Raw genomic sequence first — 16,266 nt, forward strand, 5'->3', positions numbered from 1 at the left:
CACCGACCGACCCCTGCCCACACCACGTCTTCAACAAGGCCGACTCCACCATCGCACCCCAACTCCGGAACATCATCAACGCCTCCTTCAACACCGCCACCTTCCCGGAGAGCTGGAAGCACGCCGAGATCAGCGCCCTCCTGAAGAAACCTACAGCGGACCCCACCGATCTCAAAAACTTCCGCCCCATCTCGCTCCTCCCTTTTCCTGCTAAAGTCATCGAGAAGATCGTCAACAGACAGCTGACCGCCTTCCTCGAGACGAACGGATCCCTCGACCCCTCGCAGTCCGGCTTCAGAGCCAACCACAGCACCGAGACCGCCCTCATCGCAGCCACCGACGACATCCGGACCCTGCTCGACAAGGGGGAAACAGTGGCCCTCATCCTCCTGGACCTCTCCGCTGCGTTCGACACGGTCTGCCACCGCACCCTAGTCCAGCGCCTCTGCAACATCGGGATCCAAGAGAAGGCACTGGAGTGGATCATCTCGTTCCTTGCCGGAAGAACACAAAGAGTCCGCCTCCCCCCGTTTCGCTCCGAGGCCACCGAAGTCATCTGCGGCGTCCCGCAAGGATCTTCACTCAGCCCCACCCTCTTCAACATCTACATGAAACCTCTCGCAGCCATCGCACGCCAGCACAACCTCAACATCATCTCTTACGCCGACGACACCCAGCTGATCCTCTCCCTCACCAGAGACCCCGACACCGCCAGAACCTGCCTACACGAAGGGATGAAAGACGTCGCCGAGTGGATGAAGGACAGCCGCCTGAAACTGAACTCGGACAAGACGGAAGTCCTCATCCTGGGATCTTCGCCCTCCGCCTGGGACGACTCCTGGTGGCCCCCAGCCCTGGGCACCGCACCCAAGCCAACCGACCACGCACGCAACCTGGGCTTCATCCTGGACCCCTCCCTCTCGATGACCAGACAAGTCAACGCCGTCTCCTCATCGTGCTTCAACACCCTGCGTATGCTTCGCAAGATCTTCCGCTGGATCCCGACCGAGACCAGGAAGACTGTCACCCAGGCACTCGTCACCAGCCGACTGGACTACATAAACGCCCTCTACGCCGGAACCACAGCCAAGCTACAGAAAAGACTCCAGCGCATCCAGAACGCCTCCGCCCGACTCATCCTGGATGTCCCCCGACGCAGCCACATCTCCAGCCACCTGAGGAACCTGCACTGGCTCCCCGTCGACAAGAGGATCACGTTCCGGCTCCTCACCCACGCACACAAGTCTCTCCACGACCTGGGCCCCAAGTACCTCAACGACCGCCTGACCTTCTACACGCCCAGCCGCCAGCTACGGTCCACCAGCCTCGCCCTCGCAGCCGTACCACGCATCCGAAGAGCCACCGCCGGAGGAAGATCCTTCTCTTACCTGGCTGCCAAGACTTGGAACTCCCTCCCCATCCACCTTCGGCTGACCCAGGACCATCTCGCCTTCAGGAAACAACTCAAGACCTGGCTGTTCGAGCAGTAGCATACCCCTCCCCCCAAGCGCCTTGAGACCCTCCCGGGTGAGTAGTGCGCTATACAAATGGCATGATTGATTGATTGATTGACAACACCCATGGAACGCCCTTCCACGCAAAGTAAGGCATTGCCTTACTCCATAGTTACATGGCCATGAAAAGTCAGCAAGGTAGCTATGCATGCCCTTGGAAATATGAGCCGGCACACTGCACCTCGGGAGCATCACAAAAGTGAAGGTAGCGTAAATGTGCCACAAGGGCAATGTAAATGTAGAAGCCTAGACCCATTAACTCATTTATCTTCAGAGGGACGACCTTTCTAGAAGCCTGAGAGATGAAGGGAGAAAATCACTTATTAACACCTCAGTACAGTGCACACATATTAATCCACTTGACACTGTGATTCAGGTTTAATAGGGTTAAATTATAAATTTAGAAACAAAACAATGTAGATCAATCTCAACATGGTCATGTAAAAATACAGAGAAACCACAATAAGTCTAAATCTCCTGAAGAGATTTACCCTATATAATACAAAACAAACAACAAGCTCTAGGATGGTAATGCAGACGATCAGAAAAATAAAATAATGTTACATTTTATCAGATGATTCTCTTTAACGAGCATGAGCAAGCCATCTTTCCTTACAATACCTTAACAAGGGCAACCTCACTCTAAGAAGCATTGGGAAAGGGTATAATTAGAAATGGGGTTGGCTGTCGGAGTCTTCAGTAGGAGGCACTCCAACCACGGGTCAAGTAGCATTTTTCTTTTTTTAAAGTAGCATAAAGCTACACAAGCAAAAACATAGGTCTGTTCTTGCTGAAAACCTAAGATGACTTCCTTCTCCTCAAGAAACCTGGGACACCTCTCCCAACTTTTGGTTAGATGGTTTTACCAGCTTTGCTATCCCGGCTGTCCAGAGTACGGCCGGAAGGGCAAAGGGTGGCCTTATGTTTTTATTCTCACTCAATCTTAAGGGCACCTTTAAGATGGTTCAAAGTGGTTCGCCGAACCTTCTAATTGTTGAGTGGGTAGCTTCACCCAGTTGTAAAATTGTTTTAATTAATTTTTATAATTCCTGGGATAGGGATAAGGGAAATGACCATATAGGTGCTTTGGATCACTTCCTTACCATGTTCAGTCAAAATAATGATCACACTAATTTCGAGTTTATCTTACTAGGAGATTTTAATGTTCACCCATGCAGAGATCTGTGTTTTTTAGGAGAACAGGTGGGTCCGTTGGGCACAGGGACCCCCCATTTTGAGCATACTAAGTCGGGGGAGGCCCTTGAGGAGTTGCTTGCTAACCATAACCTGTAGGAAGCCTGCATTACTGAGGGAGGGGCAAGAACTGTCCCGTATAAAGGATCTGTCCCCGGCTCCATACTTGATTATATTTTCCTGACTCCGGGTATTTTACACAGGGTTGTGTCCTATAATGCAATAGTCTCAACTTATAGTGATCACAACCCGGTTTGGCTTAAGGCGCTCTGGGGAGACTATATGGAAACCAAGTCTCGCCCTGGTGTTCCGGGTCCTGCCCTATGCCCCACAGACCAAGGGAGATGGCTTAAATGGGCAAACGTAGTCCCCGGGAACTTCATGGATGAATTACTCCCTACCATCGAGGCGTATATGGCGATTTGCCAGTATCACCTCGCCCCAGCTCATGAGGTCATGGGGGCCTTTGAATGCATTTGTGCTCAAATTTCTGGAGCCTTGACGGCCAAACCATCCCAGTGGAGGAAGAAGCAACATAGATGGTTTGACGTCAAGTGCTCCAAAGCCCATAAGGCATTAATGGCAGCCTTAAAAACTAACCCGAGAGATAGGATAGCGGTGGCCTCCCTAAGAAAGGAATACAAGGCCACAATCAACGGGAGGAAAAAGGACATAAAAAACATGGCATGGGAAAAATTACTGTCCAGTGATGTACTTCGTGACAGTTCTCAGTTCTGGGCCACAGTCAATCAACCCTTCTTTTCAGATGTGGACAACACAGTCTTGGATTGTGTTATCCCAGATGACAAGTGGCTTAGCCATTTTAGAGTGGTGTATGGCGATAAGGAATCTGGCGCCCTTAAGAAGCCGTGGGTGGCCTCAGAGTGTGCACCCCTATCTTTTAACTTAGAGAGAGCAATCCTGGAGACATCCAAGAAGAAAACCCCTGGGCCGGACGGGGTCCCGGACGATTTTTACAGGCATTCCCCAAAACCTTGGGCAGGGGTCCTAACCCACATTTTCACAGCTGCAAATGGTAATGTCTTCCCTAGAGGTTGGTCTACTTCAATCATTGTGCCAATCTCTAAAAAGGGCCAACGTGATGACCCAGGGTGTTATAGGCCCATTTCCCTCCTAGACTCTGCAATAAAGATCTTCGCAGAGTCTTACTATATAAACTTAGAGGAAACATTGAGAGGAGTGGAGGCTTATCAAACACTCAGTATGGCTTCAGCGAGAAGAGAGGCACCCTGGACCAGTGCTCCAACCTACACTTGTTAATATCTAAATATACGGTTGCCAAGGAGGGGTCTTTGTTTCTGGCTTTCATGGACCTCTCCTCGGCTTTCGACTTAGTGAATAGGTCGAAACTATGGGAAGTCCTATTGGAGTCTGGGGTTGACAAACCGCTTGTGAATTTTATGGCATCCCTCCACCAGGAACTGTTTGCTACAGTGCGGGTCACCAAGGAGGGTAGGTGTACCAGCCGTTTTAAGTCGGAGAGAGGAGTGCGACAGGGCTGCATCTTGGCCCCCACTTCTTTGCCCTTGCCTCGAAACTCTGGAACCTACTGCCAAACGAACTCAAGGGACTTGTGTCCTTCGCTCTCTTCCGCAAAGCCTTAAAGACCTGGCTCTACACAGAAGCCTACCTATAAGCTTCCCCCGGCCTTACCTTTCTATTCAGCTATTCCATCTGATGCGCCTTGATGCCCTTGGGCAAAGTTTGCGCAATACAAATTTGATTTCATTCATTCATTATATAAATGGCCTGGGTAAACATCTTGAGGCAGTGGAGGGGGACGTTCCGCGTGTAGGAGAAGTTAGAATTCCGGCTCTCCTATACGCGGACAATGCAGTCCTGATAGCACGTACCGGGCTAGGCCTTCAGCGTTTATTGGACTCATTTGGTGCCTTTATGGACCAACTGGATCTAAAAATCAATGCGAAGAAATCTCATACGATGGTGGTGGGCTGCCATAGAAACAAGGGTAAACTCACACCCTTTTTTTGTAAGGGAGAGGCAGTGTCTAGGGTGACAGTTTTTCCCTACCTCGGGGGTTACCTTTGATGAGAAGGGCTCGTGGGGACCCCAAATTAAGATAAAGAGTTTATCATTGGTGAGAGCCACTTCAGCCCTTATGGGGTTCACAAACAGGAGGCCCTTTTAAAAATGTACCACTCCAAGTGCATTTCAATAGTCATGTATGGGTCCTCACTATGGGGGTATGTGTCACAGGAAAAATTCAAACAGTGGAAAAAAAGTTCTTGAGACTTCTTCTTTCCGTCCCCCAGTCCACCCCCACCTTCTCGATTCACGGGAGGTGGGTTTAGACTATGTAACGGATAAACTTAGATTGGCTCCTTTAATATTCTGGTTGAAGACAAGGCTTAATGATGAACTAACACTTAACCATGCTATTCTGTATGATGTTATGTCTCTGGACCACGCAAAGAGAATACCCTGGCTGGAGTATGTGAGACACACCTTTTTACAGCTAGGACGACCGGAACTATTTAATTCCCCATCTTGTATCAGGAGGGAGGACATTAACTGGCCTAAAATGCACTTTATGGATAAGGCTAGATTGGCTCGCGAGGAGCAAGAACTGATTAAACCAACTATCAGACTACATTATATGTTATTAATTTCTCCTTCTCTTGAGCCTTACCTCAGAATTGTAACCAAGTCCTTCCACAGATACCTGTTAACCAAATTTAGATTTAATTTAATCCATTACTTTTTAGGTAGTTATCAATCCTGGAGCAAACCAGAAGGGGGCCCCCCTTGTAAATGTGATAAATTCTCCCCACAGGACACCATGCACTTTATTATGTTTTGTGGTTTATATTCGGACTCCTGGAAAAAATATCTGGTACCAATTTTAATAGAAGCCGGCTTTGTTCAAGTCAGGCCAGCTCTAGTTTACCTACAGTCCTTGGGCAGTACCCCCATCATATTTGGTGTGGCTAGTTTTTTAGTGGCGGCTTATAGAACCAAAACAAAAATGGTGACATCGAGGGGCTTTGTATAGTTTTGTAGAGTCACCACCTAAACACTGGCCTGTATTGCATCTGTGTCCTATTACTGTATACAACGTCTCTGCCCGGATTTTGTAAATTTATGAAATATGTGATTTTATATTTGTATATAAATGTTTTATGTCTTTTATGATTTTTAACAAATCGAATAAAGTGTATTTGACTGACTGACTGACTTCCTTCTCCCTCTCTCCATTCAGCATAAAATATTAATTATAGCCACAATAGAAAATCACACGTGATCTTTGCAAGCGAATTTTCATAGCAGACTGTGGTTAAGTCCCAGAAGAGGCAAACAGTCTAGTTTCCCTCACAAAACAGATGTGCGGGTTTGATTTCACTGCTCGTAATGTGCTGGTCCTTCCCTGCAGTTCACTCTTAGTGTGAGGCCCATCCTCGTAGCAGTTCTGCGTCAGTGTGAAATACTGACAGTATGAGGACCCTCCTTGTAGCAGTGCCATGTCAGTGTGAAATACTGACAGTGTAAGGGCCTTCCTTGTAGCAGTACTACGCCAGTGTGAAATACTGACAATGTGAGAACACTCCTGAGAGCAGTGCCATGCCAGTGTGCGGTACTGAAAGTGTACTGGTCCTACTCATAACAGTGTCACATCAGATAGTGTAAGGGCCCTACTTTTAGCTGTGCCTCATCAGTGTGATTTACTGACAGTGTAAGGCCTTCCTCGTAACAGTGCCACGTCAGTGTTAAATACTGACAATGTTACGGTTGTGTGAGTTTACCACCAGTAGTACCATCTCAGTTACTGCTCCCACCCTGCAAATTAATTCTTAATACGTTTTTAATTTTACCAACCAGCAATTTTAATAATTAACACATACGTAGTTTGCACCAGATTTTTTTTTAATAAACTGACCGTTGCCAGAAGATGAGCTTTTAAGACACAACCTGTTATGTGAATCTGATGTCTCAGGTTTATGTACTTTCAATTGTTAATGGGTACAACACATTATGTTCTCTATTGAGTCTTTAATGTAAAGTTTTTGTTTCTTTGAGTTGATTCATGTTTTCTATCTTTTGGAAACAATTTAAGAAAGCTTGTTTGTCATTTTCTTTCAAGTTCAAATAAATATTATTTTGATCCTTTGCAGCGGGTGGCCCTAAAAGGAGTGGGTCCCATAGTCCGGTGCCTACTTTGCCTTTTTGGGCACCTGGACATCTTAGCATTGGAGGGGATGTTGAGGGGCGGGAAAGAATGCTTTTGTTTGGCAAGCAAATGGGGTTCGTTGATGTAGGGCCTGAAAAAGGTGCAAAAAACAATGAGACAGGAGAAATTGAAGAGCACCATAGGGAAATGTAGGAGAGAATAAAAGCTCAAATTGAGGTCTGAATATGTTTTCGGATTTTCACAATAACCCAGACTTAATTGAGGTCAACTGTTACAGTTGTATGAAAATAAAGACATTATTTTAATAAAAAATGTATTTCATTTTTGATAATGGTAAATATAAAACCATAACAGTTGACTTTCCCTTCCACGGATAAAAGAAAAGGAACAGCAGTGTCGGCATTGCGCAAAGTGATTGTTTCATGTGCTGATGAATGAAACAAAAGACAAATGGCCATCTCATGACATTGTGGGCTCTGCTATCATTCTTGCATCTGGTGAGCCTCATTCACGATCCAGCAGTTTAGTCTGTCATATAAGTCAATACCTCAGGGGGCGCCAAAGTATATAATAAACTCGACCAGTGGGGGTGGATTTTGAAGGACAACAACTCACTGCCTTCGAGGGTCAGCACTATGCCTTGGGGTCTGTTGATCTTGTCCCGGAGGCACATGATAGAGACAGGCAGAGGTGGCAGAACATGGACAGCGGGATGGAGGAATGGAGGAGGGAATTAAGGCACACTTCGAGGCATTGACATGTTTTCATTTGTGGATTTTTACAATCATCTAGACTTAAATTTGGTCACAAAACAATTTGTTACTTTTGTAATTTGAAATTGTATGTTTGGTTCTAGCCGTCCCAGCCGAAAGAAAGGCAATCTCAGCCACCACTTTATCACATTTTGATTGAATATATAGGAAGTTCCTCCTATGGGATCTTGGCACCTATGTAAGTTGATTGTACGAGATGGCATGGATGTCTCCTTCAGTCGAAGCGCATTATGTCCATGACACCTCTCTTCTTCCCTGAGGATCCAGATCTGTGGCTAGGTGTAAGAACATCCTCTGAAATTTTACATTTGCAACGTCTTGGTGTCAGAAGAGGTCAGAGTGTCAGAGAAGCGCCAGCAGTAACACTGTCATAACAGGCATCGCTATGCCCAAAGTTCTGGACAGACCAGAGAATAGTTTGTGCCCTCGGCTGACGTTGACTAGGACTGTATTTTCTGCATTCAAAGTAATGCTGGGAATGTACTGTTTGATCCAATCGGTATAGGATGTAACACGTGTGTAGACCCCTGGCCTGTTGGCGGCAGCGCATCCATAGCCCCAGCTCACGATTCCCGCCAGCAACCAGGTGCTGTTCCACTTGCAAACGAGCGGACCCCCGGAATCTCCCTGGAGAAAGAGAAATGTCTATCAGAGAAGAGCAATCACTGACTAACTTCTGCACAAACACAAATCAAATGCAACATTAATGACAGAAAGCCCACCTGTACCACAAGCGTTGCAGGAAAGCAAGAAGCTGGATCCATGAATAACAGGTTGATAAGCAGAAGCCCATAAATAAACACATACATAGTGACACAAGGATAGAAGCACCACAATAACAAACACAGAGAAAGCATCAGACACACTTTTCTAAAAAAAAATATATAATTTTAAATATTTGATTCAGGTGTGCACTGGAAATTGTATTAAAACTAGACACATTCTGTTATCAATGATTTAATGGACACTGGGTTTATTTATTTGGGTTGTGTAAATACTGTTCCCGTTGGGTACGGATTAGATTGTATAAATACTTAAATGTTATCTTTGCAGTTCCCTAGATTAAGAGTTATGAAACCCGAAACACATTGGGAAAAGAAGCAAGGGCAACGAAGCTTTCATTTCACTGAAATATTGACATTGAATATAAGCAATGTGATGTAACATTGTTAGAGATTTAACAGTATTCATTTATGTGTGAGCTTTACTGACTGAGATCAAGAAGTGCATGATTGGATATGCTTTCATAATAGAAAAATTCAAAAGTTGATTACAGAAGAGAACAAAGAATTACAAGAGGTGTTTTAATTGTATTTACTTTCTTAAGTTTGTTTACTAAGGTTGGAAACTCAGTGGTCTATGAGTAGTGCTCTTTGTGTGGAGTGTACATTTTATGTACATCACAGTGGAGATGTATGAGTTTTACACGTATATTTATGAAGTAAATCTATGGGAGCCCTGAAGAAGTCCAAGAGGACGAAACGGTTTGGCTATGGTTTTAACTGAGTAACAGCAGAAGAAAATGAATGAAGAATTGATAACAAAATACATCTGAAGAACATTTTGTACTGTAATGAATATGTTTTATATACAGTGATTGCTTGTGAGAATTTTGCTGAACCCTTGCTAATATATGGGATACACTTGGTCAATTCAGGGTGCTGAACTGTTAAATAATAATGTGAATTTGGGAGTTCGGTGCACCCCGCTTAGGATATATACAGTCACCCTTACTGTATGGTAGGTATGGTAATCTATTGCCCTAAATTCTTTTTGAATTTAATGTCCCAACACTTTTGCTGTAAAATTTGAATCTACAAAAAAAGCAGGAAGTTCAGTTGCTCTAAGCAGCTTATAGTATTAGAACTAGTAGCCATGATCTTTAAATTGTGGCCTTTTTTCAGAATTCTCTAATTAGTAAACTACTGATATTAATGTATCGCTCCTATTTTCGTGAAACACCAGCAGAGGGCACTCACAAACTTTAATCAAATATTCATGTGGCTATAGATGAAGAGACAAAGGCTCGTGTTCTTTTACAACAGGTGTGACTAGCAGGTCTAGGAGAGACAAGTCATGCGAGAATGTCAGTATAAGCACTAATTTTACAGGAGTTATCTTGATCTCATGTGAGTAGTCCTAAACTCTGGTGTATATAAGATCTACTGGCCTAGGGCAAATACTCCTGTTCAAGACAAGTGATAAGTCCTAGATGGCTGGATCTATGCCTTTGTTTCAGAATGACCATAGACAATGTACATGAGCTTCATTTGGATCCAATATATGTAATTTATCTTATTTGGATATCCAGAATCTCTGGAATGGGTCCAACTCTTCTGGACAATAGATACCCCATATCTATACTAAATGTCTCACCTGAACATTACAAAGGATGTGTAAAAATGGATTGCTTCTGCATTGCTTCCAAAACATAATTTTTAAATTACAAAATTTACACCCTTGATATACGACAGACTCAGTGCTCTATTATCCGAAAACTGGCATTGGTAACATTAGGCTGAAGCTAGGATCATCAATTGAGAATTTTGTGAAATTCTCTGCTTAGCAACTGTCATGAAAATGGTCACCCCTTTATGATCTTGGAAATGGTTAGCAGATCCTAGGCCCCTGTGTGTCTGGCCTACATAGGGGCAAGGACATTGCGTATTATATAAGTGGATGCCACACAAACATACACCCCAGACCTTCTATCATCTGCAGCCCTGGGTTAAACAGTAAGCAAGAAAAGTCAAAAAGGCAGGTCATCTCAGTACACCAATCTCCAGGCTCTGTAGGTTTCTATTGAATGTTTTATGTTAAAAAAAAATTGCATTATGGAACATTTGTCAACATCTTAGCTTCTCAGCTATGGACTAATCTGACTCTTAAGCTTAAACCTATCTCTTCCCATTGCATTTTCAGGAGAAAAAACACTCAACGCGCTTTTTGTTTTCCAGCTAATTTATCAATGTTACTGTCAGGAACTTTATATTACCGTCACATCAAGGGACCACGGTATGTACATATGCTCTGTATAAGTATCCCTTATAACATAACATCATCACACCAGACTTTGTGAGGGTATGTGTGAGAACTATGCCAGTGAAAGTTAATGTAGGAACTGGAAAAATTAACTGTTCTAAACATCACTAGAGGAGCAACCCTTAAAACGTCAACGGAGAAATGAAGTAGAGGTGTTGTAGAGCAGTATTCTTTCACCTAGGGGCATGTAGGTGTTATAGAGAAGCATGGGCAGAGTCAAGACCACACTTTGATGCATCGCTTTATTTGAGCCAGTGGTTTCCTGAGCTTCGCACCGGCACTTAATTGTCAACACTGCACTTACGATAGTCTGCCAAATTGTGGCACTGCTCATATGATTTAGAGATGAACAGAACAATGGTTGTTTATGAATACAAAATATATTAATAATAAATAAGACCTGCCTTCCCAACCATTCCTTTAGCTTTGGGGACCTGGAATAATATGAACTGTTGCACTTGCAGGCAAGAGAGAGATGGTTAGTAGTTTTTTTTCATTACATTCATTGGCAATGATAACAGGGGCACTGGGTGGTGCAAGCTGCTTTACAAGTTAAGCACTGCTTTGATGATTGGTGATCATGGTTTCTCAACTCTGGAGTGTGAGAGCTCAAACGTAATAAGCTATAACCATAGGAATGTTGGCTTTTCCTTGTTTACGTACCTTGCAGGCATCCTTATTGCCCTCTTTGTACCCAGCGCATATCATATCTGGATACACAATGGGGATGGTGGAGCTCACTGTTGAGTCGAGGTGGTACCACTCATCACACGTCTTCGTATCGATGATGGGGAGGTCAACCTTCTGCAGTACCTTGGGGTACGTAGAACCACCTGGGAAGAAACATGGCATTGCAATAAGTTTTGCATACATGGTATTGAGTGAGGGTCTAGAAGGTCCATGTGCAGCACAATAATAAACATGCCTCCATCCCCCATTGTCATGCATGCATTAAACTAAAACATGTGGAGAGAATCTGGTAACATCCTATATGGTGTAACAGAGTCTTGATTTTTTAGTTACATCAAAAGGTAAAGATCCATAGCATATGGAATACAGCACCACAGTCCTTCCTATATAGTGAGTAATGGCCTCACTCATGTAATATATTATGATATTAATAATTATGGGGCCATCACAATGGTGGGTTCTGTAGTGAAGGGGTTACCAGGTAAGATTTGTAAGAGGAAGCACATGAGGAACATATGATATTATTCATAGAATAGGAAGGAAATGTTATAAATTGCCTTTCAGCAACTTTGCCAAGGGCATAAATCACTAAAATAATAATAATAAAAAAAATAATATATATATATATATATATATATATATATATATATATATATATATATATATATATATATATATATATATATATATATATCCTGCTCCAAAGTTACACCGATAGCGAGTCACTCCAAAGGCGGGTGCTGCAGCGCGGCGGTGTACCGCGCCAATATTCAAGCTCCAGACCGTGTCTTCTTAATCCTGCCAAAAAGACACGCAGCACTCGCGGGGTCAAAGCTTCGAGCGCCAAGCTTTATTCAAACAAACGCGTTTCGGGAAAGACTCCCTTCGTCAGTGTCATAGAAAATGCATTTCGCAATATGTAACATTATGGAATTACTGTTATGTGTTGCTGATCTGAATTTTGGTACAATGTTTTCTCTCTTTTTTCTTTTTCTTTTTTCTTTTCTTTTTTCTCTTATCTGAAAAATGTACCATATGAGCGTGTAAATTGGTTGTGATGATGAGGTGACTCTTGGAATATGTTATTTTATTGTGCGGGAACAATTCAGCTGTACGAGGCATAGTAAATATTATTAGAGTGGTTTTGTATGTGGGCAACCATCGGGTTGCCATTGCCGATCCATGGCTAGATTGGGAGAAGTTTGAAATTACATGGACTATGGCCTTTAAATAGAAGAAAATGGTCCAACTTAATATACAAAGGTGAATATAATTATATGACACACTTATTACCAAGTCTGTGTCATTATTGTAACTTTACCACTCCAATATACTATGCAGTACTATTTGATCAGGAGGACACGTTTATGAGCTGGGACAGAAGGCAACACGATTGTGTGTTGCAATTGCCGATCCACGGCGAGATTTAATTATTTGGGAATTGTGTGTAACATTGCTGCCACATGCCCTTTAAAAATTTTACGATAGTGCATTATGTAACTATGTTAGACAAACATGTTCTAAGATGGCGCCCGTATGAGAATACGAGGCTTGGTCCCTTGTTTGTGTCAATTCCCGACAACTCTCGTGTTTAAAAAATGGTGCAGCGAAATGCATTTTCTATGACACTGACGAAGGGAGTCTTTCCCGAAACGCGTTTGTTTGAATAAAGTTTGGCGCTCGAAGCTTTGACCCCGCGAGTGCTGCGTGTCTTTTTGGCAGGATTAAGAAGACACGGTCTGGAGCTTGAATATATATATATATATATATATATATATACATATATATATATATATATATATACAGTCTCCATCTATCGTTCCTCTCACACGTGTTATTAACCCCTCCACACGGCTAAGAGCCTTATAATGAGGGAGGTTGTAATCCAGTTTCATCTGGAAATGGTAAGTTCCATCTTTCAACCCCAATCAGATTTAAAAGTTATAAAGGCAAACCCGCCCTTTGTGTACACGTCACTGTAACACGTTGCAAGGAGAAACCTGATAGAAAATGAACCGTGAAAACTGTTCAGAAAAAGGTGAACCAAGCTGAAACCATGTGCCAAACACATGGTTTCCAAATGGCATGGCACATTCTGAATTGAACAACTCACAGTGATGCTGCAATATCGCACCTGATCATTACTGCAACCCTCGGTATCGATAAATACTAAGGGATAAATGTATTATTTTCGTCATGCAATGCAGTGCAGCAACCAAACGTAATGTGCTGGGTTGTCTAAAAGGAAGAAAAAGCAGGACAGCACCATATCTAAAACGATATGGCACTGCTGCTCTCTTCGAAGCACTCGTACACTTCCTGGGTGCTCTGCATCAACCACACTACTTCACACCATAGTGCATATGTGTGTGTGGTGAGTCTAGCCAGGGGTTTGTACTAGAATCAGGTCCGGACTGGCTGTAGTGGGCACAGGGCATTTACCCAGTGGGCTGGAAGGGTGGAGGCCGGTTTTGGACAGGTGGGGCTGTTTTTGTTACTGGGGGTGGTTTTTCAGCTGTGTTTCCCACCAGCACCCCAGCCTCTTGCTCCAGAGTAGGAGATAGAACTGAGGCTTTGCAGGGCTTCTACCTTTTGAGATGCATGTGCTAAGGGCTCGCTGCTCAGGCTAAGCTGACCAGAACTGAAATCTATGGAGGCTTCCAGGGCATTAATAGTCTGTCAGCAGCCTCTCCCATGCAGCAGGGTACAGTCATTTACCTGCAGCTACTGCCACTCACTACATACTCCGCCCAGTTATACCTGAGGAACTCATCTTTCTTTCCTGCCTAGAGAGATGCTGACTTACATTTCCTTCTTTGGTTCTCAGCAGTGCCTGAGACAAAGCTTAAACAACCAATGAATCGGGTACAGTCACTCTTGGCACGCTTCCACACTCTCTAATGAATAGTTTATTTCCCCATTCATCTTTCCTCCCTATTTTCTTCTTCCTTTTTTTCTCTTTGCTCTTTCATTTCTGTCCTTTTGTTCTCTACCTTTCTCTAAATTTCTAATCTTTGCCTTCCTTTTGTATTTTTTCAGGTTTCTCATTTTCCTTTTCTTTCTAGTCCCCTTCACTCTTTCTTTTCTCTGATTATAATTTGTTTTCAAATGTTCCCACCTTAGCCTTTTCTTTTCTTTCACTGTATTTTCTTCCTATACTATTTGGATTAGGGGAAAACACTAGTTTTTGCCCTGGTGACTGCGAGAACTGGAACGATTCTTAGGACTTCACAGCATGAGAGAAGCGCCAGGATTGGAGGGAGCTGCTTCTCATGAGCAATGGAGGCCTGCGCTTTCTCTAACACAGCTGTTTAAGACAGCCAGTTAAGAGAAGTTTAAAATGTGCACTTCTGGCTGGCCATCCGAAGAGAGCCGGCCAGAGAGATATGTGCATTTTAAAATGCACAGTTCTCTGATGCAGCCACTTAGCAGCACTGGACATGCCCCGTCCTGACACTTGGTGCCATATATACAAAGAAGTGGCGGAGAGAGGCATTAGCCTTCTGGGCCTACTGCCTCTCTCCGCCACTTCTGAAATAAAAGGCTGCACCATATTGCAAGAATGTGGTGCAGCTTTGCGTTTCCCCCTGTGATGATGCTAAGTTTATCAATCTAGCGGCAAAACAGGCACCCTTGCACCATAGTGAAAGGGTGTCTGCATGCAGGGGAGGATTGCTTATGTGTAGGAAGGGGTCCCTTCTTGCCCATGAACAATCCTAAAATGCCATTCTGTCCTTCATGTTCATAAACAATCCATGACAATGTACTTATTCCATGTGGGCTGCACAAGGCAGCACACATGGAAAAAGCAAAAACGAGGAGAAATAAGTTATTTCTCCTCATTTCTCCAACTTAAGACCAGTATTTACCTGGTTTTCATTTTGGCGCTGCCTCCTATGTACTCCACCCTTGTACATAGGGTACAGCATCAAAATGAATGGGTGCTGCGGTGGAACGCCCATCGCAACACCCACTGTCCACTCCTTTCACGCTAACATAGCGTGAAAGGGGGCCTTATTTACAATGCAGCGTTAAGCCATGTTAAGTGGCTTAACGCTGCCTTGTAAATAAGGCACAGCCCCTATTAACCAGATACACCGAGCTCCAAGTTTTGCAGAAGTACCGCTAGACATACTCCAAAATGCCTCTGTGTACAGTCCCCTGCATGTGCAACATGAAATAAACAGTAAACAAGACAAATACCTCCAGGCTGGATGGAGCCCCAGCCGGTGGCCCAACATTTCAAGCCCATGGGAAAGGTTGTGGTCATGGATGGCAAGCAGATGGGCAGTATGTAATCGGTGTAGCGGACCACATCCCGGAGCTCGATCAGGGCAATGTCCCCACTGGAGCCTTGCCATCTGTGCGTGGGGTAGACTTTAATGACCTTTGCAGGGATGCTAACTGCAACAGGCACGTAGAGTTGGAAGGCCCCGAGAACAACTTCATATTCAGCCAGCTTAAATCCCCTGAAATGAAAGAATGAGGATAAAGTTCCACAGTCCATAAGGAGCTTCGGGCCCTCCTGATCAAAGCCACACCAAAGCTTTGGCATGAAAGACTTGGGTCTGACTTGGAGCCTAGAGCCCCAGAGGAGAATCTTGCTGGTTTGATGGAGGTTTCTTCACCATATTACTGAATAATATTCACCACTCAAATTACTTTCATATTTCACTATACTAATTCACCACTAATCCTTTATGGGTTCCGGAGTAGCGTGCTACTCACCAAAAAAGCACTTCAATACCCGATCAGGGGTAACAAGCGCTATATAAATACAAACCTTTTTCCCTCTTCTATCCCTCTGAATCCAAATAACTGACTAACATATTCACAACTCAAATTACTTTCATATTTCACTATACTAATTCACCACTAATCCTTT

At 43.8% G+C, this 16,266-nt stretch overlaps 1 protein-coding gene across 1 annotated transcript in view; it reads right to left on the bottom strand.

Annotated features, from left to right (window-relative positions):
* Positions 1-3,623: 3,623 nt before the first annotated feature.
* Positions 3,624-16,266, bottom strand: part of LOC144768742 (serine protease 27-like) — a 100,273-nt gene continuing 87,630 nt past the window's right edge. The window contains exons 4-6 of the mRNA XM_078652628.1: positions 15,585-15,850; positions 11,355-11,524; positions 3,624-8,276 (exon numbers count right to left, since the gene is read on the bottom strand). Of these exons, the coding sequence (XP_078508754.1) occupies positions 7,992-8,276; positions 11,355-11,524; positions 15,585-15,850 (721 nt within the window). The 3' untranslated portion in view covers positions 3,624-7,991. The remainder of the gene's footprint in view (positions 8,277-11,354; positions 11,525-15,584; positions 15,851-16,266) is intronic.

The sequence above is a fragment of the Lissotriton helveticus genome, chromosome 7 (assembly GCF_964261635.1).
Source record: "Lissotriton helveticus chromosome 7, aLisHel1.1, whole genome shotgun sequence".
NCBI lineage: Eukaryota > Metazoa > Chordata > Amphibia > Caudata > Salamandridae > Lissotriton > Lissotriton helveticus.